Source organism: Lepidochelys kempii, chromosome 7, assembly GCF_965140265.1.
Source record: "Lepidochelys kempii isolate rLepKem1 chromosome 7, rLepKem1.hap2, whole genome shotgun sequence".
Taxonomy (NCBI): Eukaryota; Metazoa; Chordata; order Testudines; family Cheloniidae; genus Lepidochelys; species Lepidochelys kempii.
Window position 1 is genome coordinate 52,059,006 of NC_133262.1, and position 26,337 is coordinate 52,085,342.

The following is a 26,337-nucleotide window of genomic DNA, read 5'->3' on the forward strand; positions in this document are numbered from 1 at the left end:
CATTTTGATGGACTTGAGAATGAGCACCGAGGTCTTTAGAGAGAGCAGATAGTCTAATAGCATGAGGATGCCCATAGACTCTGGTGCAAGACCTCTATGTTGGGCCCAGGTAATGAAACGAGCCCATTTGGCCTGATAGGACTGCCTTGTGGACTCCTTTCTGCTATTGGACAGAATTTCTCAGACTGCCTGCAAGCATTTCTGTGTTACCGGAGACATCCATCCAAATACCATGCTGTCACGTGGAGTGCCCTCGGATCAGGGTGTCTGAGTCTGCAGTTGCGTTGTGTGAGTAGTTGCAGGAATATTGGGAGTGGGAGTGCTGGACACTTTGACATGCGGAGAAGACGAGGAAACCAGAACTGGTGAGGCCAATATGGGGTGATCAGGATGACCATCACCCCCTCCCGTCTGAGACTGTGTAGAATGCGTGGCAGGAGCAACAATGGAAGGAAGGCATAGTTGATCTGGTCTGACCAGTTGATGATCAGGGTGTCCTCCTGCAGGTGGGTGCTGAGTCCTCCTCTCGAACAATACTGAATGCACTTGGTATTGGTGTGAGATGCAAAGAGGTCTCTGACGGGTTCCCCAGTGGCCAAAGATGTCTGTGACTATCACATTGTATAAACTCCCATTCGTGGTCAGTCGCAAAGTTCCTGCTGAGAGCATTGGCAAGTACATTCTGGGTTCCTGGTAGATAGGCTGCCAACAGGAGCATATGATGTGAAATGCATCATTTCCAGAGGCTTACACACACAGTGCTGGGGACGGTGCGCCTCCTTGCTTGTTTATGTAGTAAACCTCAGTGGCGTTGTCTGATATAAGAACAGATAGCTGTTAAGGACACGTGGGATGCCTTGTGTACCATACAAAGTTCCAAGATGTTGATGTGCACCCTGGTTTCCTGAACAGTCCAAGTGCCTTGCGTCATGTGGTATCCCATGTGGGCACCCCAGCCTTCGAGCGACACATCTGTTATAATTGTAACGCTTGGCAAGGACAGAAGAAAGAGCATTCTGGAGCAAACATGGAATGGGTTTGTCCACCATCAGAGGGAAGAGAGCACTTCCAGTGGAACTGTGAGGGTAGTATCCCTGGACTGGTGCATGGGGGAGTAGACTCCCTGTAGCCAGAGCTGGAGACAGCGGAACCACAGATGAGTGAAGGGAATGACATATGTGTACACTGCCATCTGACGGAGGAGGGAAAGGCAAGTTCCGGCTGATATCGAAGGGCTGGAGGTCACTAAGGTGATCAGGTTCAGTAAGCCCAGGAACCTGCCTTTAGGCAGATAAGCACATGCGGAGGTCACATCGATGCGTGATCCTATGAATTCTAGGGATTGTTGATTTTTCGACGTGGATGCTCACTTCTAGGGAGGAGAAGCTGGGACACTGATGCTCTAGTTTCTGTTCTGAACCTCCCCGTCAGCAGCCAATTGTCTAGGTAAGGGAAGACAAGGATTCCTCGTGGTCAGAGGTAAGCTGCTAACACAGAGAAAACCTTTCTGAAGGCTCAGGAGGAAATGATAAGTCCAAATGGGCGAACTCTATGGTAAATGGTAAATTAACCATTTACAACCAATTGTCTAGGTCAATGGGAGCCATCAAGATTCTAAACCACCATTAATGGCCCACACTTTGCATAATTACAATAGGACCTCAGTTATACTTCATATTTCTAGTTTCAGATACAAGAATGATACATGCATACAAATAGGAGGAATATATTAAGTAGTTTATAACCTTTGTTATACCTTACAAGAGACTTTTGCATAAAGCATATTCCAGTTACATCATATTCACATATTTCCATATAACATACGGAGTGCAACATCACACTTGGAATTTAGCATGATCCTGTGCTCATGGCCATATCCATGCTTGGGCCACACCATGGGCGCATTCAGCCTACAGCATGGACAAGCCCCTGTCCAGAGAAAGCAGCAGCACAGCCCTGGCAGGCAAAACACCCTCTCCCCCTTCTACTCAATGAAGGACAGGATGGAATGGGTTACCTAGGGAAATGGTAGAATCTCCATCCTTAGAGGTTTTTAAGGCCCGGCTTGACAAAGCCCTGGCTGGGATGATTTAGTTGGTGTTGGTCCTGCTTTGAGCAGGGGGTTGGACTAGATGACCTCCTGAAGTCTCTTCCAACCCTAATCTTCCATGTGTCTATGGTGATACAGGAGAATCCTCCCATGCCAAACAAGACAGTTCCTAAGCCAAATATTGGGGCCACAAGCCCCTATATGGCCAACCTGGTTAATCCTGGGTACCACCACTGCAACATCAGGGAGTCGGGTACCAGTGGCTCCTGGACTGAGGTAAGCGAGGGAATTGTCACAGTCCCATCTGTAGCCAATGATTTTATTTGATTGTGTGCTGTGTGATGTTAGGATTATAGAAGTATAAGATTGATCAGTAGTTAGAAGGGATAAATATGTATTAGGTATCTAAGTAAGGAGGGCTGAAATGCAAGACCTACAGGCGGAGGCCTGTAAGATTTTAGCATAGCCATTTTAGGCCTTAGAGTTAAGAAATGCTTGACATAAGTGACCAAAGAGTAACCCGATGCCATAAAATTACAGGAATAGATGTGCCAAGAGGTGATATTGTGAAAAATTAGCCTTAAGAGTAATTTTAGATCACAAAATGCTCTAGAGGCACATTTTTCCCCTTAATCACAGGATACAGGTTGAGAATCAATGTTAATAAGAATAAAGGGAACTATATACAACTTACAGAAAATGGGGTACGATATTCTGAGGGGGACACAATATAAATAAGGAAAAAGAGGGTTGACACTTTCATGCACATGCGCAAGGTATGAGATATAGTCAGAATCACATCATAAAAGAGGGTGTCCAAATTGGGAAAAATTGAGCTCCCTATGGGAAAACTCCAGCAGGAATCATCCCTCTACTGATGCTCAATCAATGAGAAACCCACCAGACCCTAACACTGTCTAGGAGGATGTGAGTAGGACTGTAGCTATAATTTGTGCATGGATATATTTAGGATTTATATATGCTTGAATAGCCATAACTTTGCTGGTAACTATAAAAAGCTGATAAAAGATATTGGACATTGTTCTTGTGACTGTACGGGTTACTTTCCTTGGTCTTCATATATTCCTAGAAGCTCTAGATCTAAAACAAGTGGCAGAGGTAACTCTGTTGAACTTGAGCCACCAGAACAGAACCGACAGTGGTGTCATACATCACTAAATTTACTTTGAATAACATAAAAGGCTACACGTCGAAACCATCCGATAGTCATGCTTTCAGAACAGAAGCAGCAGGCCATGCGTAATGTCCAGATCCTCAGACTCGGAGGGAGAATCAGAATTTCGCACCAATAGTAGTGCCAAAGGAGCTAACAGAATGGGGTGTGTTACATGACCACTAACAGAAGGTGGCAGATCCGATGCACAGGATGGAGCTCCCTTGGTAGAGTACCAGAGAGCGTAGAGATGTCATGCTTTCCAGGGTGAACAGTTCATGAGGCCCAGGGGCATCTCCAAGTCTCCCCAGAGGCAGGAGTACCAGGTCTATGGATGGGACTGGAGCTGGTAACAGGCCCTGTCTCAGGATCAGCATCACTGGAACCGATGCCAGGGTGTGGGGGGTCTATAACTGGTACCGGTGGATCTGGTGAACAATGCAGTCTTTGGTCGGTCTTGTGGGCCTTGGAGCACAGTGCTCCCCCTTGGCCGGAACTCATGGATGGCAGGGTCTTTCTTAGATCTGGAGGGAGATTTACTGCCATACTTATGTGCATGCTTCCATGATTCACGGCTAGGCCCCACTGCGGAGTCAGCAATATTGGTACCAGTGACGTTGGATTGGGGCTCCATGGTAAGAAGTACACTCATGGATTATTCAGGCTGGTGTATGACGGGGGGAAGGATGCTGGGGGGCTTGTTCCCCAGCCAGGATCCAACTGCGGCCCTGTGGCAACCTCCATGAGGTGCTTAAGGCGAAGGGCTCTGCCTTCCCATGTGCGGTAGGCCATGGTGGCCTGGCCATGGTGTGGGCGTCCCCCAAACAGTACAGACAGTGTTGGTACTCATCATTCAGGGACAACAAACAAGGGTAGGAAGTGCAGACTTTGAATCATGGCCTCTCAGTCATAATCCAATACCCAGACCCGGGTGCTGGGTGGGGAGGATCATTTGGCAGCAGAGTCCAAAGTGGTGTCCCAAAAGAAAATTACTACCGAAAACCCTGGAACATCCTGACTTCATTCAGTACCCAGATGCAGATGCTGGAGGCGGGGGGGTGCGCGGGATTGGGCAGAAAACCGCTGGAGTAGCATCCCCCATCCTTAGCCCTACAAAACTTCGAGAAACAAAACTACTACAGGTTTCAGAGTAGCAGCCGTGTTAGTCTGTATCCGCAAAAAGAAAAGGAGTACTTGTGGCACCTTAGAGACTAACAAATTTATTTGAGCATAAGCTTTCATGAGCTACAGCTCACTTCATCAGATGCATGCAGTGGAAAATACAGTGGGGAGATTTTATACACAAAGAGAACATGAAACAATGGATGCTACCATACACACTGTAATGAGAGTGATCAGGTAAGGTGAGCTATTACCAGGAGGAGAGAAGAAAAAAAAAAAAAAAAACCTTTTGTAGTGATAATCAAGGTGGGCCATTTCCAGCAGTTGACAAGAATGTGTGAGGAACAGTGGGGGGGGAGGGGGGGGATAAATATGGGGAAATAGTTTTACTTTGTGTAATGATACATCAACTCCCCGTCTTTATTCAAGCCTAAATTAATGGTGTCCAGTTTGCAAATTAATTCCAATTTAGCAGGCTCTCATTGGAGTCTGTTTTTGAAGGTTTTTTTTGAAGAATTGCCACTTTTAGGTCTGTAATCGAGTGACCAGAGAGATTGAAGCGTTCTCCAACTGGTTTTTGAATGTTATTGACGTCCAATTGTCCGTAATTCTTGACGTCCAATTTGTGTCCATTTATTCTTTTACGTAGAGACTGTCCAGTTTGGCCAATGTACATGGCAGAGGGGCATTGCTGGCACATGATGGCATACATCACATTGGTAGATGTGCAGGTGAACGAGCCTCTGATAGTGTGGCTGATGTGATTAGGCCCTATGATGGTGTCCCCTGAATAGATATGTGGACACAGTTGGCAATGGGCTTTGTTGCAAGGATAGGTTCCTGGGTTAGTGTTTTTGTTGTGTGGTGGCTGGTGAGTATTTGCTTCAGGTTGGGGGGGCTGTCTGTAAGCAAAGACTGGCCTGTCTCCCAAAATCTGTGAGAGTGAGGGATCATCCTTCAGGATAGGTTGTAGATTGCTGATGCTGCGCTGGAGAGGTTTGAGTTGGGGCCTGAAGGTGACGGCTAGTGGCTTTCTGTTACTTTCTTTGTTGGGCCTGTCCTGTAGTAGGCGACTTCTGGGTATGCTTCTGGCTCTGTCAATCTGTTTCTTTACTTCAGCAGGTGGGTATTGTAGTTGTAAGAACACTTGATAGAAATCTTGTAGTTGTTTGTCTCTGTCTGAGGGGTTGGAGCAAATGCGGTTGTATCGAAGAACTTGGCTGTAGACAATGGATCGTGTGGTGTGGTCTGGATGAAAGCTGAAGGCATGTAGGTAAGTATAGTGGTCAGTAGGTTTCTGGTGTAGGGTGGTGTTTATATGACCATAGCTTATTAGCACTGTAGTGTCCAGGAAGTGGATCTCTTGTGTGGACTGGTCCAGGCTGAGGTTGATAGCGGGATGGAAATGGTTGAAATCATGGTGGAATTCCTCCAAGGGCTTCTTTTCCATGGTCCAGATGATGAAGATGGCATCAATGTAGTGCAAGCAGAGTAGGGGGCATTAGGGGACGAGAGTTGAGGAAGCGTTGTTCTAAGTCAGCCATAAAAATGTTGGCATACTGTGCGGCCATGCGGGTACCATAGCAGTGCCGCTGATTTGAAGGTATACATTGTCCTCAAATGTGAAACAGTTATGGGTGAGGACAAAGTCAAAGTTCAGCCGCCAGGTTTACCGTGACATTATCGGGGATAGTGTTCCTGACAGCTTGTAGTCCATCTTTGTGTGGAATGTTGGTGTTGAGCGCTTCTACATCCATAGTGGCCAGGATGGTGTTATCAGGAATGTCACCGATGGATTGTAGTTTCCTCAGGAAGTCAGTGGTGTCTCGAAGACAGCTGGGAGTGCTGGTAGCGTAGGGCCTGAGGAGGGAGTCTACATAGCCAGACAATCCTGCTGTCAGGGTGCCAATGCCTGAGATGATGGGGCGCCCAGGATTTCCAGGTTTATGGATCTTAGGTAGCAGACAGAATACCCCTGGTTAGGGTTCTAGGGGTGTGTCTGTATGGATTTGTTCTTGTGCTTTTTTAGGGAGTTTCCTGAGCAGATGGTGTCATTTCTTTTGGTAACCCTCAGTGCGATCAGAGGGCAATAGCTTGTAGAATGTGGTGTTGGAGAGCTGCCTAGCAGCCTCTTGTTCATATTCCGACCTATTCATGATGACAACAGCACCTCCTTTGTCAGCCTTTTTGATTATGATGTCAGAGTTGTTTCTGAGGCTGTGGATGGCATTGTGTTCTGCACGGCTGAGGTTACGGGGCAAGTGATGCTGCTTTTCCACAATTTCAGCCTGTGCACGTCGGCGGAAGCACTCTATGTAGAAGTCCAGTCTGTTGTTTCGACCTTCAGGAGGAGTCCATCCAGAATCCTTCTTTTTGTAGTGTTGGTAAGAAGGTCTCTGTGGTTTAGTATGTTGTTCAGAGATGTTTTGGAAATATTCCTTGAGTCGGAGACGTCGAAAATAGGATTCTATGTCACCACAGAACTGTATCATGTTTGTGGGGGGTGGAGGGGCAGAAGGAGAGGCCCCGAGATAGCCCAGCAGAAGAATCTGTCCTAAGAGTATAGCTGGATAGATTAACATTATTGCTGGGTGGGTTAAGGGAACCACTGTTGTGGCCCCTTGTGGCATGTAGTAGTTTAGTTAGTTTTGTGTCCTTTTTCTTTTGTAGAGAAGCAAAGTGTGTGTTGTAAATGGCTTGTCTAGTTTTTGTAAAGTCCAGCCACGAGGAAGTTTGTGTGGAAGGTTGGTTTTTTATGAGAGTATCCAGTTTTGAGAGCTCATTCCTAATCTTTCCCTGTTTGCTGTATAGGATGTTGATTACAACCTTAAAATTCCTAAATAAAGAATAAAAACAATTTTCCAGGAAATGCGTCACCAAGGACGAGAAGACAGCAGAGACTCCAACTCAGACTATGCGGCAGTAAGAAGAAACTGAAGATGCAGTCAGTCCACCCCGCCCTTTATTGCCTTGGGCAAAACCACGAGGCAACACAGAGACACATGCGTGAACTGACAGACACTACCACTTTGAAAAGTTCTGGCTCTGGGAGCACATGTATTACCCTCAATGGAATACAATAGGGACCATCACTCAAATGGTTTAGATGTTTTTCTGAAAGACCTGTGTTAAGTGTTATTTTGGGGCAGGTCTCTAGCCCATGTTATACAGGAAGTCAGCCTAGACGAGCACAGTGGTCTCTTCTGGTGCAGAAATCTATCTGTGACTCCTGACTACTCCTGCGTTGGGACACCTGAAGCTAGGGAAGGATGAATCCTTGGCTAGTCATTGTTCTCAGACACTCTGAGGTACCACTCACCTGTAAGCCCAGGTCTGGGATGATGGGAGAGAACCTGTAAGCCCGCAGCAGGGACATCAGCAGCTGCTTGAGGCATTCATGCACCTCATAATCCTAAGAGTAAGAGAAAGAGAAACACTCAGCAGAAATCGACATCTGGGGGGATGTGGAGAGGGCTGGAAGGTGTCTGTTCATTTCAGAAATGACCCATCAGGACCACAAGAGGCCCCCTCACCACTTGCCACTGCTGCAGTCCAGCACTCTGCCTCTACAGCAGCATCAGCAGTAGAGAGCAACTGCTGTCAAATACCAATCACCAGAGTGAGCATTGAGACAAGCCATCTCCTAGACAAAATGTGGCCCAGGTTCTGTTGGTGTAGAGCCCAGAAAGCCAATGCAGCTCCCCGGGTCTATACCAGACCAAAAGGAGAACCTGCTCCTCTAAGTACCTCTCAGGCCTTCATCCTGCCAGGGATTCTGATTTCACTCCTGGAGGACAGCAATAAAAGAGAGAGGGAGAGAGAGGGAGGCAAGGGACAATCTGTCACCTGAGCTACGGGCCAGCAAGACTCCAGAACACGCTTGGGGAGATTTCACTGCAGCATTTGACCCACGGTGCTGAGGGCTAGTAGCAGCCATCTGCTAACCAGGTGCAACCACAGGGGTGGGCAATACCCCGGAACTCCTGCAAGCCTGACCCCAGCTACCCAAAAGATTCTCTTCCCTACAGCTCCTGGAGCAGTTAGATTAGCCGCCAGGCTGCTTCTGCCAGTTCTGGGTTTAGACCCCCCAAGGTACTCGCAGAAGGGGGTTCCCAGGAGATGCCTGCCAAAGCCAGCTCTGACACTTCCCAGGAAGGGGCACAACCTCCTGGCCTCGCTGAGCCTGGGGCAGAGGATGGGTTGTATTTCTTTAACCCTACTAAGAGGGCAATGGTGCAACACTAGTTCCCACTGCAGCCAATACAATGTCATGGTCTCTAACATTTCCCAGGTAGCCCCTGGCTGCTCCACTGAAAAGAACTTTATAATTACAGAAGTATTACTAAATAGTGGTTATTTTCAAAGAGTTTTAATCAAGAGTAAAAGTTTTACTGTCACACATGCAGTAAGTTAAATAAATTAACATCAGAGTTTATTTATAGTTAGGGAAGCTAGAAAAGTCTGATTAAAAAATCGCTTTTCAGAGATCAGGAATACCGAACTCCTTCCTCCTCCCTTCCCAGCTCCCCAGTAGCAGCTCGGCCTTTCCCTCACCACAAGGAACAGTCGTTAACACTGAAAGGACCTGGTCACTGGGTTCTGGGTGGGAGCAGAAGCTCACTATGACCAGCAATTTATAATTATAAATCTAGTTCTTCCCAGCCCCCTCCCTACAGTCACTGCAGCCAGGGCCTGGCGTGCCGAGAACAGCAGGGGCCAGGGCACCAGATGCTGGTACTGCATTCTTAAGGGAGTGCAGCTGGCAGGCAAAGCTGCTTTGGGAGATGGTGGCAAGAAACCAACTCAGCTGTTAAACCATGCCACTGCAGGGTGCACCCAACCGAGATCCTGACACCTGCCCATTGCCACAGAGAACCAAGGGGATGCAGAGTGAAAGAGGGGGAAGTGCCTGAGCAACTCACCTCCATGAGAAGCCACATGAGATCCAGTAGCTGCTGGATGAGAGGATGTGCTTCCACAGCCCCTCCTCGCTCCAGAATGCTCAGCAGGAAGTGCATGAGCACATCATCTACCAGGTACACTTTGCACTGCAAACAGAAAGCCTGTGGTCAGCAGCTCTAGCCAGCAGCAGCACCACACAGGAGCAGAGAATGGGTTCTCAGCACTACATGGAGGGTCTAGGCCCAGGTGGAAAGCTGTAGACTTGCTGGGAGCCAGCGTCAGGTAGGAATGGTGACTTACTGCTGCCAATGGGATGTTCCTGTTACTGCAGACTGAAGATGACACCTCTGGCGGCAATGCCCGGCTCGGTGCTAGGAACAGCCCAGCCCACTCCAGGAGTACACGGAAACCGGACCGTTTCTGACAAGTGCCAGGCAAAAACGGGGGACAGTAGATGTGAAAGCAAGAAAGCAGAGCCCATGAAGAGCCTGACTGCCAAACTCAGGGTACAAAGGGTTCCAAAAGAGTGTGTCCTGCAGCCCACTAACCCCCTGCAATGCAGCGCCAATCTCACCCCTACCACCACCACTCTGCAATTTACTGACCAAACAGAAAGCACACACCCTGGTGTAAACAAAGCCTCCGCACTTGCTCTGCAACATCACTCCCTCAGTCAGGCTGCAAGGGGAGCTGCCACCCCATGGGAGAGGGGCTATTCGCGACTTGGGACTACCTAACAACTCTAGGCTTGTGAATTCTCCAATACCGGAGCGTGTCACCCCTTCTGCCTGAGCAGGCAGCTGTGAAAAACAAGGAGGAGTTGTGGGTCCCCCTCCCTGCAAGCACTGTGGGGGAGCACATGCACGTCCAGCAGCCAGCACTCACCATGAGAGGTGCAAAGTGGTTAAAGATGTGTGTCAGGGTGATCAGCACTGTGGGCTCTCCTTGCAGCTGCCACGTCGATGTGTCCTTCTCCACCAACTTCCCCTCCTGCAACACCAATCCCAGGAGACATAAGGCTCTGAGCAACCCCAATTCTGCCTGCAGCTCCATCTTCAGACACATGCATGCTGGAGAGAGAGGGCAGTACTCCCTGCCTCTGCAGAGAGGACAGCAGTACAGGAGATGTCCCTGAAGGATGCCCAAAGGCATGCACATCCCCCCGCCACACAAGGCTTTCACCAGCGATGTCATTATAGAACTCAGCATCCCAAATGCCACAGTGCCTGAAACAGCCTTTTCGGGGCAAGGAGCTCTAGCTCAGCCAGGCCCGACACCAGATGTCAGGCAAACCCCCTTCCATAAACCTGCATCCCCAGAACAGTCTGACAGTGCACGTGGTTAGAAACTGAAAGGCATGTTACTGTGCTGCTATATGAAATCCCCACCCCATTCATTTTCTCCATACCCTCCTTCCCCTGAAGTGCATTTTCCCTCCTCTCCCACCATCCACGTTCAGATGAGGCGAGAGAGAGGCCTGCAGGCCTGAGGCTCAACTCCCAGCACCGGAAGGAATTTTTTTACAGACAGCTGTGGGGGGTGCCAGGAGTGCTCGGATCCCACCAGGCAGTACTGGCTCAGCGGCTGCATCTCTAGGTGCTGCCTGGTACAGCTGGGCGCCAGGCCCACAGTTATGTTTGTTGCACCCTCTGTCGCACTCTGTCACTCAGCTGTTGGGGAAGGGAACAATCAGGAGGTAGTGGGTGGAATACAGGCATAGGGATGTATATGAGTTCATTACGTCTCAGATGCTAGGACAAGAAAGGGCACAAGAATTTACAGGGGTGGTGATGAGAGAGCATTAGCTTTTCCTGTCATGCCATGGGATATGCTTAGCTCTTTGAGTTACTGCATGTGTGGATCCCACTCAGTGTCCGTGTGCCCAGCACAGGAGCTCAGAATGTTTTCACCAGCAGTGTCCAAGGAGGGTGGTAAACACACCCTGCATGGCCTCACCCCCACTCCCCTGAGGTCATTAAGGGCACAGCAACCCCAGTTGCCACTCGGTTCCTTCTAATCATCTCAGGCAGGAAGTGGGAACAACTGTGTCGTTCCCTAGTAATCTTGTTACTTAGTCATTAGACCAGCAGTTGGTAATTAATTCTAAGTAATAGTTAGTTTGGTCGCATGCTTCTGTTTCAGTTAGCTTGTCAACAGTAGGGTTAAAAAAGCAGCGGCTTATGGAGTAACAGAAGCATCATTCCTCTGACCACTGCCAGCAGCAGCGATGAAGTAAGGGTGGCATGGTATTCCCAGCCTTACTTGTGTGCTGTTGCTGGCGCCGTGGCAGCACTGCCTTCAGAGCTGGGTGCCAGGCTAGCAGCCGCCCCTCCCCGGCCACCCAGCTCTGACTGCAGCAGAGAAGTAAGGATAGCAATACCGCAAACCCCTTCCCCATCCCCCAATCACCTTACAACCCCCTTTTGGGTCAAGACCTCCAGTTTGAGAAATGCTGAGAAAGGGGCTTTCCACATGTAAGGGGGAAGGGATAGCTCAGTGGTTTGAGCATTGGCCTGCTAAACCCAGGGTTATGAGTTCAATCCTTGAGGGGGCCATTTAGGGATCTGGGGCAAAAATTGGGGATTGGTCCTGCGTTGAGCAGGGGTTGGACTAGATGACCTCCTGAGGTCCCTTCCAACCCTGATATACTATGATTCTATGTATATTTTGCCATTTTTAAATACATATTCATGGTTTGTTACAACACTGTGAAATTTAAGATTCAAATATCTGAAACCATGAAATTCAAGGTTTCAGAGTAACAGCCGTGTTAGTCTGTATTCGCAAAAAGAAAAGGAGTACTTGTGGCACCTTAGAGACTAACCAATTTATTTGAGCATGAGCTTTCGTGAGCTAAAGCTCATGCTCAAATAAATTGGTTAGTCTCTAAGGTGCCACAAGTACTCCTTTTCTTTTCATGAAATTCAAGATTTTTAAAATGCTATGACAGTGAAATTTACCAAAATGGACCACGAATTTGGTAGGGTCCTACCTATAGTAGAGAGCAGCATATCTATAGTCAGTACTCCTGCATCAGCCTGGATGAACTGCATTAATGACACTTTCAGCTGTGGCCCCTGGCCACACTATCACTCAACTGCAATGCTTCTCTGTCTAGCTCTCCCACAGAACCTGACAGCTCCCTGCCGCAACATGCTGGGAAATGGTGAAAGGCACTACAGAGCTCGGGGAATCATGTGAGAAGTCACACCCTAACAGCCCTTTGGGAAAAATCACTGAAGGAGCTGTGGTGCATGCCCTAACCACCCGAGAGCCAATCTGCTGCCAAACTGCCGGGCTGAATTAGGACAGCAGGGGGGGATGGGTTACACTTAGCATGACAGAAGCGGGGGCACAAGTAGGGAGGGGAGATGGGCTAGGCTACCATGCTTTGGAGTGAACTAGGATAGTCAGAAATGGGGGATGAGCTAAGCCACCATGCATTGCGGTGAACAAGGATGGGGGGGGGATGGGCTAAGCCACCATGTGCAGGGGTGAACTGGAACTTTAACACACACCAGCACATGCCCTGGTTAAGCTGCACATTTCACAGAGCAGTTTAGACAAGAGTTTAGAATATGATTAGTGCTCTTTTCCTTCTCCCTACATGCAGGGCAGAATGGCCTTAGATACCATAAGGCACTGTCACTACAGAAACCAAGAGTACCCAAGATGCAGACTGAGTCGAGCACCCACAAATCCAGAGATTCTAAGGCCAGAGGGACCACTGTGCTCATCTAGTCTGATCTTCTGTGTAACCCAGGCCAAAAACCTGCCCCACAATAATTCCTAGAGCAGAGCTTTTAGAAAACTATCTAGCCTAGATTGTAAAATTGTCAGTGATGGAGAATCCACCACAACCCTTGGTACGTTGTTCCAATGATTGGTTACCCTCGCTGTTAAAGTTTACACCTTATTTCCAGCCTGAATTTCTCTAGCTTCAGCTTCCAGCCATTGGCTCATGTTAGACCTTTTTCTGCTAGATTGAGGAATCCATTATCCAATATTTACTCTCTCAATATTTGCTACTTATACCCTGTAATCAAGTCTGAATGGACTGACCTATTTGAGTCTCACTATAAGGCAGAAAGAAAAGGAGTACTTGTGGCACCTTAGAGACTAACCAATTTATTTGAGCATAAGCTTTCGTGAGCTACAGCTCACTTCATCGGATGCATACTGTGGAAACTGCAGAAGACATTATATACACAGAGACCATGAAACAATACCTCCACCCACCCCACTCTCCTGCTGGTAATAGTTTATCTAAAGTGATCACTCTCCTTACAATGTGTATGATAATCAAGGTGGGCCATTTCCAGCACAAATCCAGGTTTTCTCACCCCCCACCCCCACCCCGCCAAAAACACACACACACAAACTCACTCTCCTGCTGACAATAGCTCATCCAAACTGACCACTCTCCTTACAATGTCTATGATAATCAAGGTGGGCCATTTCCAGCATAAATCCAAGTTTAACCAGAACGTCCGGGGAGGGGGGGGAAGGAATAGGAAAAGACAAGGGGAAATAGGCTACCTTGCATAATGACTTAGCCACTCCCAGTCTCTATTTAAGCCTAAATTAATAGTATCCAATTTGCAAATGAATTCCAATTCAGCAGTTTCTCGCTGGAGTCTGGATTTGAAGTTTTTTTGTTGTAAGAGAGCGACCTTCATGTCTGTAATTGCGTGACCAGAGAGATTGAAGTGTTCTCCGACTGGTTTATGAATCTTATAATTCTTGACATCTGATTTGTGTCCAGTTATTCTTTTGCGTAGAGACTGTCCAGTTTAACCAATGTACATGGCAGAGGGGCATTGCTGGCACATGATGGCATATATCACATTGGTGGATGTGCAGGTGAACGAGCCTCTGATAGTGTAGCTGATGTGATTAGGCCCTGTGATGGTGTCCCCTGAATAGATATTTGGGCACAGTTGGCAATGGGCTTTGTTGCAAGGATAGGTTCCTGGGTTAGTGGTTCTGTTGTGTGGTATGTGGTTGCTGGTGAGTATTTGCTTCAGGTTGGGGGGCTGTCTGTAGGCAAGGACTGGACTGTCTCCCAAGATTTGTGAGAGTGTTGGGTCATCCTTCAGGATAGGTTGTAGATCCTTAATAATGCGTAGGAGGGGTTTTAGTTGGGGGCTGAAGGTGACGGCTAGTAGCGTTCTGTTATTTTCTTTGTTAGGCCTGTCCTGTAGTAGGTGACTTCTGGGAACTCTTCTGGCTCTATCAATCTGTTTCGTCACTTCCGCAGGTGGGTACTGTAGTAGTAAGAATGCTTGATAGAGATCTTGTAGGTGTTTGTCTCTGTCTGAGGGGTTGGAGCAAATGCGGTTGTATCGCAGAGCTTGGCTGCAGACGATGGATCGTGTGGTGTGGTCAGGGTGAAAAATGGAGGCATGTAGGTAGGAATAGCGGTCAGTAGGTTTCCGGTATAGGGTGGTGTTTACGTGACCACTGTTTATTAGCACTGTAGTGTCCAGGAAGTGGATCTGTGGACTGGAAGTGTCCAGGAAGTGGATCTCTTGTGTGGACTGGACCAGGCTGAGGTTGATGGTGGGATGGAAATTGTTGAAATCATGGTGGAATTCCTCAAGGGCTACTTTTCCATGGGCCCAGATGATTAAGATGTCATCAATATAGCGCAAGTAGAATAGGGGCGTTAGGGGACGAGAGTTGAGGAAGCGTTGTTCTAAATCAGCCATAAAAATGTTGGCATACTGTGGGGCCATGTGGGTACCCATAGCAGTGCCGCTGATCTGAAGGTATACATTGTCCCCAAATGTAAAATAGTTATGGATAAGGACAAAGTCACAAAGTTCAACCACCAGGTTAGCCGTGACATTATCGGGGATAGTGTTCTTGACGGCTTGTAGTCCACATTTGTGTGGAATGTTGGTGTAGAGGGCTTCTACATCCATAGTGGCCAGGATGGTGTTATCAGGAAGATCACCGATGGATTGTAGTCTCCTCAGGAAGTCAGTGGTGTCTCGAAGGTAGCTGGGAGTGCTGGTAGCGTAGGGCCTGAGGAGGGAGTCTACATAGCCAGACAATCCTGCTGTCAGGGTGCCAATGCCTGAGATGATGGGGCGCCCAGGATTTCCAGGTTTATGGATCTTGGGTAGTAGATAGAATACCCCTTGTCGGGGTTCCAGGGGTGTGTCTGTGCGGATTTGATCTTGTGCTTTTTCAGGGAGTTTCTTGAGCAAACGCTGTAGTTGCTTTTGGTAACTCTCAGTGGGATCAGAGGGTAATGGCTTGTAGAAAGTGGTGTTGGAGAGCTGCCTAGCAGCCTCTTGTTCATATTCCGACCTATTCATGATGACAACAGCACTTTCTTTGTCAGCCTTTTTGATTATGATGTCAGAGTTGTTTCTGAGGCTGTGGATGGCATTGTGTTCTGCACGGCTGAGGTTATAGGGCAAGTGATTCTGCTTTTCCACAATTTCAGCCCATGCACATCGGCGGAAGCACTCTATGTAGATTAAAGAGAGTGGTCACTTTGGATGGGCTATTACCAGCAGGAGAGTGAATTTATGTGGGGGGGGGGGGGGCGGAGGGTGAGAAAACCTGGATTTGTGCTGGAAATGGCCCAACTTGATTATCATACACATTGTAAGGAGAGTGATCACTTTAGATAAGCTATTACCAGCAGGAGAGTGGGGTGGGAGGAGGTATTGTTTCATGGTCTCTGTGTATATAATGTCTTCTGTATTTTCCACATTATGCATCCGATGAAGTGAGCTGTAGCTCACGAAAGCTTATGCACAAATAAATTGGTTAGTCTCTAAGGTGCCACTAGTACTCCTTTTCTTTTTGCGAATACAGACTAACACGGCTGTTACTCTGAAACCTGTCATTATGCAAGGCACTGCATTTAGCCGTATGGAGTGGAAATCTATCAACTGCATGAAAAAACTTGTACGGATACAGACAGACATCATCTTCCTTTCCAAATGCAAACAGATGGAGATCGTACCAAAAGGACTGAAGGTAAAAATCCATTACAATCTACATACCACACAGACTATGCTGACAGCTTGTGCCACACTCTCAAAGAAACTGCGGAATCACCTGATCAACATCCTCTACAGCAAACAGGGAAAGATTAAGAATGAGCTCTCAAAAATGGATACTCTCATAAAAAACCAACCTTCCACACAAACTTCCTCGTGGCTGGAATTTACTAAAGCTAGACAAGCCATTTACAATGCACACTTTGCTTCTCTACAAAAGAAAAAGGACACTAAACTTTCTAAACTACTACATGCTACAAGGGGCCACAGCAATGGTTCCCTCAACCCACCCAGCAATATTGTTAACCTATCCAACTATACTCTCAGCCCAGCAGAAGCAGCTGTCCTATCTCGGGGCCTCTCCTTCTGCCCCTCCACCCCCCACAAACATGATACAGTTCTGAGGTGACCTAGAATCCTATTTTCGACGTCTCCAACTCAAGGAATATTTCCAAAATACCTCTGAACAACATACTAATCCACAGAGGCCTCCCTACCAACATTACAAAAAGAAGGATTCTAGGTGGACGACTCCTGAAGGTCGAAACAGCAGACTGGACTTCTACATAGAGTGCTTCCGCCGATGTGCACGGGCTGAAATTCTGGAAAAGCAGCATCACTTGCCCCGTAACCTCAGCCGTGCAGAACACAATGCCATCCACAGCCTCAGAAACAACTCTGACATCATAATCAAAAAGGCTGACAAAGGAGGTGCTGTTGTCATCATGAATAGGTCAGAATATGAACAAGAGGCTGCTCGGCAGCTCTCCAACACCACTTTCTACAAGCCATTACACTCTGATCCCACTGAGAGTTACCAAAAGCAACTACAGCATTTGCTCAAGAAACTCCCTGAAAAAGCACAAGATCAAATCCGCACAGACACACCCCTGGAACCCCGACAAGGGGTATTCTATCTACTACCCAAGATCCATAAACCTGGAAATCCTGGGCGCCCCATCATCTCAGGCATTGGCACCCTGACAGCAGGATTATCTGGCTATGTAGACTCCCTCCTCAGGCCCTACGCTACCAGCACTCCCAGCCACCTTCGAGACACCACTGACTTCCTGAGGAGACTACAATCCATCGGTGATCTTCCTGATAACACCATCCTGGCCACTATGGATGTAGAAGCCCTCTACACCAACATTCCACACAAAGATGGACTACAAGCCGTCAAGAACACTATCCCCGATAATGTCACAGCTAACCTGGTGGCTGAACTTTGTGACTTTGTCCTTACCGATAACTATTTCACATTTGGGGACAATGTATACCTTCAGATCAGCGGCACTGCTATGGGTACCCACATGGCCGCACAGTATGCCAACATTTTTATGGCTGATTTAGAACAACGCTTCCTCAACTCTCGTCCCCTAACGCCCCTATTCTACTTGCACTATATTGATGACATCTTAATCATCTGGACCATGGAAAAGAAGACCTTGAGGAATTCCACCATGATTTCAACAATTTCCATCCCACCATTAACCTCAGCCTGGTCCAGTCCACACAAGAGATCCACTTCCTGGACACTACAGTGCTAATAAACAATGGTCATATAAACACCATCCTATACTGGAAACCTACTGACCGCTATTCCTACCTACATGCCTCCATTTTTCACCCTGACCACACCACACGATCCATCATCTGCAGCCAAGCTCTGCGATACAACCGCATTTGCTCCAACCCCTCAGACAGAGACAAACACGTACAAGATCTCTATCAAGCATTCTTACAACTACAATATCCACCTGCGGAAGTGAAGAAACAGATTGATAGAGCCAGAAGAGTTCCCAGAAGTCACCTACTACAGGACAGGCCTAACAAAGAAAATAACAGAACACCACTAGCCGTCACCTTCAGCCCCCAACTAAAACCTCTCCAACGCATTATTAAGGATCTACAACCTATCCTGAAGGATGACCCAACACTCTCACAAATCTTGGGAGACAGGCCAGTCCTTGCCTACAGACAGCCCCCCAACCTGAAGCAAATACTCACCAGCAACCACATACCACACAACAGAACCACTAACCCAGGAACCTATCCTTGCAACAAAGCCTGTTGCCAACTGTGCTCACATATCTATTCAGGGGACACCATCACAGGGCCTAATCACATCAGCCACACTATCAGAGGCTCGTTCACCTGCACATCCACCAATGTGATAGATGCCATCATGTGCCAGCAATGCCCCTCTGCCATGTACGTTGGTCAAAATGGACAGTCTCTACGCAAAAGAATAACTGGACACAAATCAGATGTCAAGAATTATAACATTCATAAACCAGTCGGAGAACACTTCAATCTCTCTGGTCACGCAATTACAGACATGAAGGTCGCTCTCTTACAACAAAAAAACTTCAAATCCAGACTCCAGCGAGAAACTGCTGAATTGGAATTCATTTGCAATTTGGATACTATTAATTTAGACTTAAATAGAGACTGGGAGTGGCTAAGTCATTATGCAAGGTAGCCTATTTCCCCTTGTCTTTTCCTACCCCCCCCCCCCCCCGAGACGTTCTGGTTAAACTTGGATTTATGCTGGAAATGGCCCACCTTGATTATCATAGACATTGTAAGGAGAGTGGTCAGTTTGGATGAGCTATTGCCAGCAGGAGAGTGAGTTTGTGTGTGTGTCTGTGTGTGTGTGTGTGGTTTTTTGTGTTTTTTTGGGGGGTGGGGGGTGAGAAAACCTGGATTTGTGCTGGAAATGGCCCACCTTGATTTTCATACACATTGTAAGGAGAGTGATCACTTTCGATAAGCTTCAGAGTAACAGCCGTGTTAGTCTGTATTCGCAAAAAGAAAAGGAGTACTTGTGGCACCTTAGAGACTAACCAATTTATTTGAGCATAAGCTTTCGTGAGCTACAGCTTTTTCTTTTTAGATAAGCTATTACCAGCAGGAGAGTGGGGTGGGAGGAGGTATTGTTTCATGGTCTCTGTGTATATAATGTCTTCTGCAGTTTCCACAGTATGCATCCGATGAAGTGAGCTGTAGCTCACGAAAGCTCATGCTCAAATAAATTGGTTAGTCTCTAAGGTGCCACAAGTACTCCTTTTCTTTTTGCGAATACAGACTAACATGGCTGTTACTCTGAAACTATAAGGCAGGTTTTCCAATCCTTTAATCATTCTTGGGGCTCTTCTCTGACCCCTCTCCAATTTATCAACATCCTTCTTGAATTGTGGACACCAGAACTGGACACAGGATTCCCACAGTGGTCACACCAGTGCCAAATCCAGAGATAAAATAACCTCTCTGCTCCTACTGGAGATTCACCCATTTATGCATCCAAGATTCACATTACCCCTTCTGGCTGCAGCATCGCACTGGGAATTCATGTTTAGCTGATTATTCACCATGACCCCCAAATCTTTTTCAAAATCACTGCTTCCCTGAATAGTCCCCTGTCCTGTAAGCTTGACCTCCCCCTGCTTTGCAGAAAGTGCAGCACTTGTATCCAGCACTGGTCAAGCCAGAGCACACCAAGAAACTCCCACTTCTGACCTACATTCTTGGCTCCCAGCTGTATACTTTTACACTTATCTGGGTTAGAACACAGTGTTTGCTTGCACCCAGTTTACCAAGCCATCCAGTTGACTCTGTATCAGTGACCTGTTGCGACAAAATGGGAATTGTCCATAACATTGTATGGATGATGTGCATGCCAGGGACTTACCTGACTAGGGCTTGCTAGCCAGTGGGTGCAGAAGGGTTAAAATGCTCCTGGGATGAAGCAGAAGACGTGAAGTTTTTGGAATACCTGTCTGGGGTGGGATGAATGGGCCATTAAAGACAGTATGAAAGTGACCCATCTCAATGGAGGGTCCAAAAGACAAATGGGAACACCACTGGCCAGGCCATTCACACCTAGTAACCACCAACCAGAAGGAAGATTCCCCCTTCACACACACCTTTCTGCTGGGAAGCAGAGAGTTGCAAAACAATGGGGAAAGGTGGCAGGGAGCTATGTTAAGAGCTGGCCTTTGGAGAGACAAACAGCTCTCACCTGGAATAACTGCAAGGTCTGAGGCTTTTTTCTGCAGCCACATTAGGAGAGCAGCAGCCATGAGCCAAGAAGCAGAAAGTCACATCTTCACATTTCATCTAAATTACATTAAAACAATGAAATATCGGGCTGTTAAGAAGGCGATCCTGTCCTAATAGTACCAACCACCACCAGATAAAGAAACAGATCTTCAGATGCTTAAAGAAAACTGTTTGATAGTTGCGATTATTAAATCTATACTTCTATTGTTTGGCCTTTATGGTCCCTGCTTCTCTATTGTTTATCTGTAAGGTTTCGGTCTGGTTCTTTGATTTTTTTTCCTGCCTGTTGCATAATTAATTTTACAAGATTTAAATCAATTAAGGTGGTGGGGTATGATTGGGTAAAGAATTATTTTGCAATATTAGGATTGGTCAAAGAATTATCTTGCAATATTTATGTAAAATGATTGGTTAAGCTACAGCTAAGCAGGACTCAAATTTCACAATATAAACTGGGGTTCAAAATGAAGTTCTTGGGAACCACCTCCAGGACATAGCCCAAGATCAGAGCTGCCAACATCCTGCAAGCTATATCACACAGAAGCTGGAGTCCTCAGATGACCTGATCCTGACTGGCCACCAGGAAAAGTTCATCTACCTTATTAGAGTGTTGAGCATTGTATTCTTAGCGTGTGCATTCTGTTCTGGTGATTGTTAATATATAGAGGTTAAGGATATTACTCTGTAAGGCTCTTTCACCGGTAAAAGGTCCCATAAGACCACAGAAGGTTACATCCTGAGCCCTAGGAACAGGGTATGGGTGGGTGCCTTAATTAAGAGGGTTATGCCTTGAGCCCTAGGAACAGAGTAAATGAGGGTGCCCTAGAGTGTGTGGGTGACATGACAAACAAAACAGAAATAAAAGACAGAGACAACATGCATTCTGTGGGCAGCTTGACTGGGTAGAGCCCTGGCTTTCAGCCATATGGACTGTCCGAACGTTGGTTTCCCTCTACTGGCATCAGGACTTTCATATTCTGTAGGCCAGATGACTACTAAAGCGTTACCTTGTTTTTGAAAAGGTTGTCTAGTGTCTCTGCAAATACCTACAGCGAGCACTGCTATTGCTGGGGGCAGACAGCTCAATTTCAGAGTTGTGGACCTGCACTGTTGAGCTGTGTGGACCATTGATGTTTGGCACATTAAAGGGTCACTCCAGGCTGGGGCACAGACCAAACCCTGTGAATCTGGCATACCTGTCCTCTTCATTATTTACTACTCCCCCAATCTGCCTGCACTTCCTATCCCAACAAGTTCTAACTGAGCAAGTTTCTAAACTAGGTGAGATAGGAAAGATTTGTGGTGTGCTTTCAATCATGACCGGGGCTAGATCCAAGTCCTGCCCTCCATGGGAAAACAGAAGGCCAAGCCCACCAGGTGATAAAGCAAGTGTTTCCAGCCTGGGTAATGATGAGGCAGCCTCATAAGCAGCAGTCTCTAGCTACCCTCAGCAATAGTTATTTTCATCTCCCTCTCTTGCCTGATGCTGGATGCCAGGGATGAGAATACAGATTCCCTAAGATGTGTCCAAACTGCTGCCATGAGGGGCATGTCAAAAATTGGACTAGTGGATTTGGATCCCAGGATCGAGTGAGAGTTAAATATGCAAACCAGTTTCACATAGTTGCAAAAATAAATTCTGTGGTTATGACCACACAAGCTATAAATTCTAGTCTCCCTTAGTGGATAGCATTGATGGGAACTCTCGCTGCTGAAAGCTGTGATACAAGAAATATTTTGTTGGCGAGAGACAACCTTTTGAGCTTCACAGAGCTTCTTTAAGTCTGGAAAAGGTAACCAGAGTATCACAACTAAATACAAGCTGGGACAGATTGTTAAAGCATAAGAGATTAACACACTGCAAGAAACTATTTAAAATGAACAGGGCAATTAACAACCTTGCAGTCATGGGAAAAAGGAGGATTACAAGGTTACAAACTGTTGTAATAAGCCATAAAGCCAGGCTCACTGGTGAGCCCATGATTTTTAGGCCATGTCTATGCTACACAAGATACAATGGCATAAAGCCACCGCAGTTAGTGTATTGTTTGTGCATGTGCATACTTGGTTCCTTGTGTCGGCGCTAAGCATACTCACCAGGAGTGTTGTGTCAAGGCACAGTGTGATGCACCATGGGCAGGTATCCCAGTGTGCAATCCACCGCTGTCTAACGGTGTCTTTTGGGAAGTTCTGGCAATGCATACTGGGGCAGAAAAGTTGTGCAGGGATGACTGCAAACAAGGGGTTAACTTCGCAGCTTGCAACTGTCTCCACCACATAATGTCATCTATATCCCAAAATTTTTGCATTTGTTTTAAAAATCCCATGAACCTATGCAGCCCTCCTCACTGTCTGCCATCTGACAGCAGTGTGGAGTCTGCCCAGCTCTGCACGATTGTCATAAGCATTGCACGTACAGGATGCACTATCCTCTGGCATTTCCAGAGCCACAAAACCACCAAATCAGTGGAGAACATGCTGATTTCTTGGAGGATGGATTGCCAATTCAAGGTTGTAGGTGGAGTTCACAGAGGAGCCACAGATGATGGAGCGCTGTTTCTGGGCCCAAGGAATGAGCACTGCCTGATGGGATATCACCACCATGCAGGCTTGGGATGACAAGGAGTGACTGGAGAGCATTGAAAGGTGCTACCTGGCCCTGTTGTTTGGGTGTCTCTTAGGAATTGTATGCTGCTTCATGCACATTTTATTAATTTTGCAGCACTTGCTGCACATTTGATTATTACAGTATTTGTCACTGATCCGACAAGTTGTGTCCCATTGTACAGTAACAAGTGGGTGCTTTCAGAACTGCTAGGCAGGCTGTAAGCATATGTTGTGAACTAATGAAGATGAATTATTTTCCAGACAGGATTTTATTCAGTCAGAAACCCAGTGCAAAGAAATCTGTACCATTTAAAACCAAATACACTAAAAACTTAATAAATTAATGGAACAAAACTTAAGGGGAAAGAACACTGATGTCCATTTTACCCACACCTACAGCAACCGAGGCTCTCACAGGTCAGTGCATATGAAACTGAGGTTGTCCTTAATGTGCCTCGGGGTGGAGTGGTAGGGTAGGGATGCAGCCCCTTGTGGAATGCCTTGTGGAACATTGGGGGATATCAGGAGGTGCTGCAGTGGAGTTCTCCATTGACTGCAAAGTGAGACGAGCCTTGGATTGAGGAACCTGTAGGTCCGCAAAAGTCTGCAGCACCTGTGTTTGCTGCCAGAAAAGCCCACAGCATCCTGGTTCATCTCCTTCTCCTGCTGGGACTCCTGGGCCTCTCTTTCCTTCTCCAGGCTGTCTGCAGTGTTCACCCTCCAGGTCCTGTGCTCACACCTTGATGCAGCGATGGCTTGCAGGATCTCACTGAACATGCCATCCCGGATCCTCCTTTCCCCTCAACTGGCACAGGTGTCCCACAGGTGTGGAGTGGGAAACCCACAAGGCCACAACGGCAGCAGAGGCAGATAACCCACACAAGTACCACTGTTGATATAGTCCCAATTGGAAGTGAATGTTAGATTCAGAACTCCCTTCTCTTGTTCCCCTAAAGCTTTAAACAAGACATGTTTGTGCTTATTGACACTTCTGCTTTGGAATGCTTGTGCATGACCCCCCCCACTCAGCACCAGACAAGGTGAGTACAGCCCACCAGGGGTGAACGAAATGCGGAGGAAACTGCTTGGCTCCATGAAATCGAGTACAGGGCAATGGCATTGAATATTGGCAGTTTTCCAGACACAGTAGCGATTTTAGCCGATCTCTCACTCCTGAGGCTAACAAAAGGCACACAGAGCACAGCTCCTGTTGGCATCACAAAGCCACCCAGACCCGGACAGAATCACACAAGATTAGGGTTGGAAGAAACCTCAGGAGGTCATCTAGTCCAACCCCCTACCCAAAGCAGGGCCAACCCAACTAAATCATCACAGCCAGGGCTTTGTCAAGCCAGGCCTTAAAAACCTCTAAGGCTAGAGATTCTACCACCTCCCTAGGTAACTCATTCCACTGCTTCACCACCCTCCTAGTGAAATAGTTTTCCCTGATATCCAACCTAGACCTCCCACACTGCAACTTGAGACCATTGCTCTTTGTTCTGCCATCTGCCACCATTGAGAACAGCCTAGCTCCATCCTCTTTGGAACCCCCTTTCATGTAGCTGAAGGGTGCTATCAAATCCCCCCTCATTCTTCTCTTCTGCAGACAAAATAAGCCCAGTTCCCTCAGCCTCTCCTCATAAGTCACGTGCTCCAGACCCCTAATCATTTTTGTTGCCCTCCCCTGGACTCTCTCCAATTTTTCCACATCCTTTCTGTAGTAGGGGGCTCAAAACTGGACGCAACACTCCAGATGTGGCCTCACCAATGCCAAATAGAGGAGAATAATCACTTCTCTCAATCTGCTGGCAATAATCCTACTAATGCAGCCCAATATGCTGTTAGCCTTCTTGGTAACAAGGGCACACTGTTGACTCATATCCAGCTTCTCGTCCACTGTAATCCCCAGGTCCTTTTCTGCAGAACTGCTGCTTAGCCAGTCGGTCCCCAGCCTGTAGCAGTGGATGGGATTCTTCCATCCTAAGTTCAGGACTCTGCACTTGCCCTTGTTGAACCTCATCAGATTTCTTTTGGCCCAGTCCTCCAATTTGTCTAGATCACTCTGGACCATATCCCTACCCTCCAGCATATCTACCTCCCCCCCAAAGCTTAATTACACCCTCAGCAAGTTTGCGGAGGACAACCATCCCATCATCCAGATCATTAAATGAAGATGTTGAATAAAACCGGCCCCAGGACCAACCCCTGGGGCACTCTGCTTGATACCGGCTGCCAACTAGACATCAAGCCGTTGATCACTACCCGTTGAGCCTGACGATCTAGGCAGCTTTCTATCCACCTTAGAGTCCATTCATCCAATCCATACTTCTTTAACTTCTTGGCAAGAATACTGTGGGAGACCGTATCAAAAGCTTTGCTAAAGTCAAGGTATATCACGTCCACCGCTTTCCCCATATCCACAGGGCCAGTTATCTCATCAGAGAAGGCAATCAGGTTGCTCAGGCATGACCTGCCCTTGGTGAATCCATGTTGACTGTTCCTGATCACTTTCCTCTCCTCCAAGTGCTTCAAAATGGATTCCTTTAGGACCTGCTCCATGATTTTTCCAGGGACTGAGGTGAGGCTGACCAGTCTGTAGTTCCCCAGATTCTTCATCTTCCCTTTTTAAAACATGGGCACTATATTTGCCTTTTTCCAATAGTCCAGGGTCTCCCCCGATCGCCACCAGTTGTCAAAGATAATGGCCAATGGCTCTGCAATCACATCCGCCAACTCCCTCAGGTGCACTGCATCCGGCCTCATGGACTTGTGCATGTCCAGCTTTTCTAAATAGTCCTTAACCTGTTCTTTCACCACTGAGGGCTGCTCACCTCCTCCCCATACTGTGCTGCCCAGTGCAGTAGCCTGGGAGCTGACCTGGTCTGTGAAGACTGAGGCAAATAAAGCATTGAGTACCTCAGCTTTTTCCACATCTGTCACTAGGTTGCCTCCCCCATTCAGTAAGGGTCCCACACATTCCCTGACCTTTTTCATGTTCCTAACATACCTGTAGAAACCCTTCTTGTTGCCTTTCACATCCCTTGCTAGCTGCAACTCCATTTGTTCTTTGGCCTTCCTGATTATATCCCTGCATGCTCTAGCAATATTTTTATGCTCCTCCTTAGTCATCTGTCCAAGTTTCCACTTCTTGTAAGATTCCTTTTTGTGTTTAAGCTCACTGAAGATTTCTCTATTAAGCCAAGCTGGTCACCTGCCATATTTGTTATTCTTTCTGCACATCGGGACGGTTTGTTCCTGCCCCCTCAATAAGGCTATTTTAAAATACAGCCATCTCTCCTGGACTCCTTGCCCCCACATATTAGCCTCCCAGGGGATGCTGCCCATCAGTTCCCTGAGGGAGTCATTCTGCTTTTCAGAAGTCCAGGGTCCATATT

At 47.2% G+C, this 26,337-nt stretch overlaps 1 protein-coding gene across 10 annotated transcripts in view; it reads right to left on the reverse strand.

Moving 5' to 3' along the window:
• Positions 1-26,337, reverse strand: part of RNF123 (ring finger protein 123) — a 157,493-nt gene that overhangs the window by 90,582 nt on the left and 40,574 nt on the right. For all 10 annotated transcript variants that reach the window (XM_073352674.1, XM_073352675.1, XM_073352677.1 and 7 more), the window contains 3 exons: positions 10,134-10,238; positions 9,269-9,394; positions 7,666-7,758 (listed from right to left, as the gene is read on the reverse strand). In XM_073352674.1, coding sequence (XP_073208775.1) covers positions 7,666-7,758; positions 9,269-9,394; positions 10,134-10,238 — 324 coding nt within the window. The remainder of the gene's footprint in view (positions 1-7,665; positions 7,759-9,268; positions 9,395-10,133; positions 10,239-26,337) is intronic.